At 35.3% G+C, this 3071-nt stretch overlaps 1 protein-coding gene across 1 annotated transcript; it reads left to right on the top strand.

Annotated features, from left to right (window-relative positions):
• The first annotated feature begins 395 nt into the window (after nucleotides 1-395).
• LOC112735257 (uncharacterized) lies at nucleotides 396-1545 on the top strand. Its single transcript, XM_025784817.1, has 2 exons — nucleotides 396-777; nucleotides 1454-1545. Exons 1-2 carry the CDS (start codon nucleotides 396-398, stop codon nucleotides 1543-1545), a joined length of 474 nt encoding a protein of 157 aa, XP_025640602.1.
• The last annotated feature ends 1526 nt before the right edge of the window (nucleotides 1546-3071 follow it).

Raw genomic sequence — 3071 nt, forward strand, 5'->3', positions numbered from 1 at the left:
ACGGTGTACCATCCTCAAACCAATGGCTAATCAAAGAAAACGATTCAGACTCTAGAAGATTCATTGAGAGTATATGTGTTGGACCAACTGGCGAGTTGGGATCGCTATATGTCGTTGGTGGAGTTTACGTACAATAACAATTACCATGCAAGCATCGAAATGGCTTCGTATGAGGCTCTGTATGGGAGAAAGTGTCGATGTCCATTATGTTAGTATGGGCCAGAGAGGAACGTTTGTTGGGGTCTGAATTGGTGGCTAAGACGACTGAACATATTAAGAGGATTCGAGCCAGAATTCTTATTGCTCAGAGTCGTCAGAAAAACTATGCTGATCGAAGATGGAAGCCTTTGGAATTTGAAGAGGGAGATCATGTATTCTAAAATATTACTCCGACTATGGGAGTGGGTAGAGCAATAAAAATGAAGAAGTTGGATCCCTATTACATTGGTCCATTTCAAATTCTTAAGAGGTTTGGGCCAGTGGCATATCAAATGGCTTCACTGCCATATCTTTCAAACCTGCACGACGTATTTCATGTTTCTCAGTTTTGGAAGTACACATCTGATGTAACACACATGTTAGTGCTCGAATTGGTTCAGCTGAAGGAAAATCTTACATTTCAAGTGGCTCCGGTGAGAATTGATGATGTCAGCATCAAGAAACTACGCGAAAAAGAAGTTCTATTGGTGAAGGTTACTTGGAGTCGAGTGGGAATGGAAGAGCATACATGGGAGCTCGAATATGACATGCGGAAGAATTACCCTCACATATTTGAAGGTAATTGTAATTAAATTTTGAGAGCAAAATTTATAATTAGGTGGGTAGGATGTAAAACACAATTAAATAATAAATAATAAATTAATTATGAGTGAAGAAGGTTAAAAATCTAACAATTATAATTGGGAGAGATAAATAATTTAGAATATGAATTAAAACACTTATCTTAAAGGTTTTGGCCCAAGGTTGGGCCAAACAAGACAAAAACCACAAACAGACTCATGTTAGGCCTAAGCCCATAGCTTATAAGCCTTTCTCCCTTCATATTTTAGCACTCTCCCCCTCATTAACACAAACACATTTAGCATAAAGAGAGAAGAGAGGAAGAGAGTGGTGCTCTAAGGTCATTATTCACACTCACACAAAAATCCTCATAACTTTCAATCCGAAGCTCCGATCGAAGATCCGTTTGTGATCATACGTCGCTCTCACCATGTTCTTCGATTCTATCTAAGTATTTTCCATTTCTCTTCAATTTCTCATTTTTGGTTTGGGTGTTGAGAAAATTTTGATTTTTCAATGATTAGGGGAGGTTTAATCTTGAGTTTTGATGGAGTTTCAACCCAAGGTTACGTGAGATAAAGTAAGGAAGCTTAATTTTCTGAATTTTACATTTTGAGTAAAAACCCTAGTATGAATATTGAATAAATTATTGTGATTAGATTATATGGATTAGCTTGTCTTGTTTGGTTGAATTGGTGCGGTTGGAGTACGTGGTATGATTTTGGAACAATTGGCAGAGGCTTGGAGGAGTTGGTTGAGGCTTGATTCAGGTAGGGAAGGAAATTCAAGTGTTGGAAAAATCATCATCGGTAAGGTACGGGTCTAAGTTTTAAGTAGGCATTATATAAACTATGTGAAAACCTAGGCTAATTGTCCCTAGGATAGGATTGAATAAAATTGATTGTTGTGGTGATTATTTGGTTTTATAATAGCTTGAATTATGATGTGAATATATGTGTGTGAGTGTGTGTGTGTGTGTGTGTGTGTGTGTGTGTGTGTGATGGAAATAGTAATTGATAAGAAAATTGGGCCAGAGGCTGTGATAGGGTGAAGAATTTCCTATTTGGTAAGTTGAGGTAAGTGGTGTAGATTTTTATATGACAATGAGAAGACTGATGTTTAGTTGGTTGTGAATTTGGATGTATGAATGTTGTGTATTGTTGTGAATGGATATAGTTGATGAGACATGCTAAATGAGTTAGTATTGAGTTGGTTAGGCTTGAAATAGTTGAAAATTGATGAATGAGTGTTTGGAATATTTAGAAATGGTATTGGAGTAGTTTGAACTAAATTGCGTTGAGAATTAGTGAAAATAGGCAATAGTGTGGATTTGGGTAAAAATAGAATTTTAACCAACTTAAACGGGTCATAACTTGGCGCTCGGAGTTTGAAATTTAATGAAATTTGTCTTAAATTAATAGTAATGATGAGAGCTTTAAAATGATTTAAGAATGAATGAAAACAAAATTTTGTAGGGAAAGTTATGAACAATTGAAAATGATATTTTAAACTAAATTATGAGATGTTGCAGAAAAATTAGAGTTTTGGGCTATGTGCGCACGCACAGGGTTATGTGCAATGTAACACCCTAATTAGCATAAGCTTTACCTCGCGTCGTAAAGCAAAGATTAATCAGAGATTACGACAGTTCTAAGCTCATACATAATATATATATATATATATATATATATATATATATATATATATATATATATATATATATATATATATATATATATATATATATATATATATATATATAGAAAGAATAGTATAATCTAGAAGCCCGATGAATGATATTGCTCAAAAACCCGATTTAAAAAGCGCAAAACGTACTAACGGGGCTTCTAACTTAAAACACAAGGTACAGATAAGATATATCAAAAGGTAGTATAATATCATAAGAATCTAGCCACGGCTCGTGGAGTTTAAGCCGGCTAGCCATATACAGACTATGCAGAAACCAGACAGTAAAAAAATAGCTTATACAAGTTTTGTTCTCTCAATACATGCCTTTAGGCTAAAACAAAATACAAAAATGAGAGATGTATAACAAAATAAACAAAAGACTCCAAAAGGTATCCAGATCCTCCGCTTCTGTCACCATCCAAGCAACTCACCAAGGTGGTTGCGACCTGCATCTGAAAAACACAACAGAAATATGGTATGAGAACCGGAGGTTCTCAGTATGGTAACAGTATCCAATGATGTAGGATATAAGACCCCGGGACGCCAAAGGCAATCCTAGACTTCATATCCATTATAAGATTCATCTTAGGCATACTAACACA

The sequence above is a fragment of the Arachis hypogaea genome, chromosome 13, assembly GCF_003086295.3.
Source record: "Arachis hypogaea cultivar Tifrunner chromosome 13, arahy.Tifrunner.gnm2.J5K5, whole genome shotgun sequence".
Taxonomy (NCBI): domain Eukaryota; kingdom Viridiplantae; phylum Streptophyta; class Magnoliopsida; order Fabales; family Fabaceae; genus Arachis; species Arachis hypogaea.

Excerpts from the sequence above, each read along its gene's own strand:
- LOC112735257 (XM_025784817.1), top strand. The coding sequence starts at position 396 with ATGGGAGTGGGTAGAGCAATAAAAATGAAGAAGTTGGATCCCTATTAC. Across the intron at positions 778-1,453 it reads TTACCCTCACATATTTGAAG|CTTGTCTTGTTTGGTTGAAT; the intron begins GTAATTGTAATT and ends TATATGGATTAG.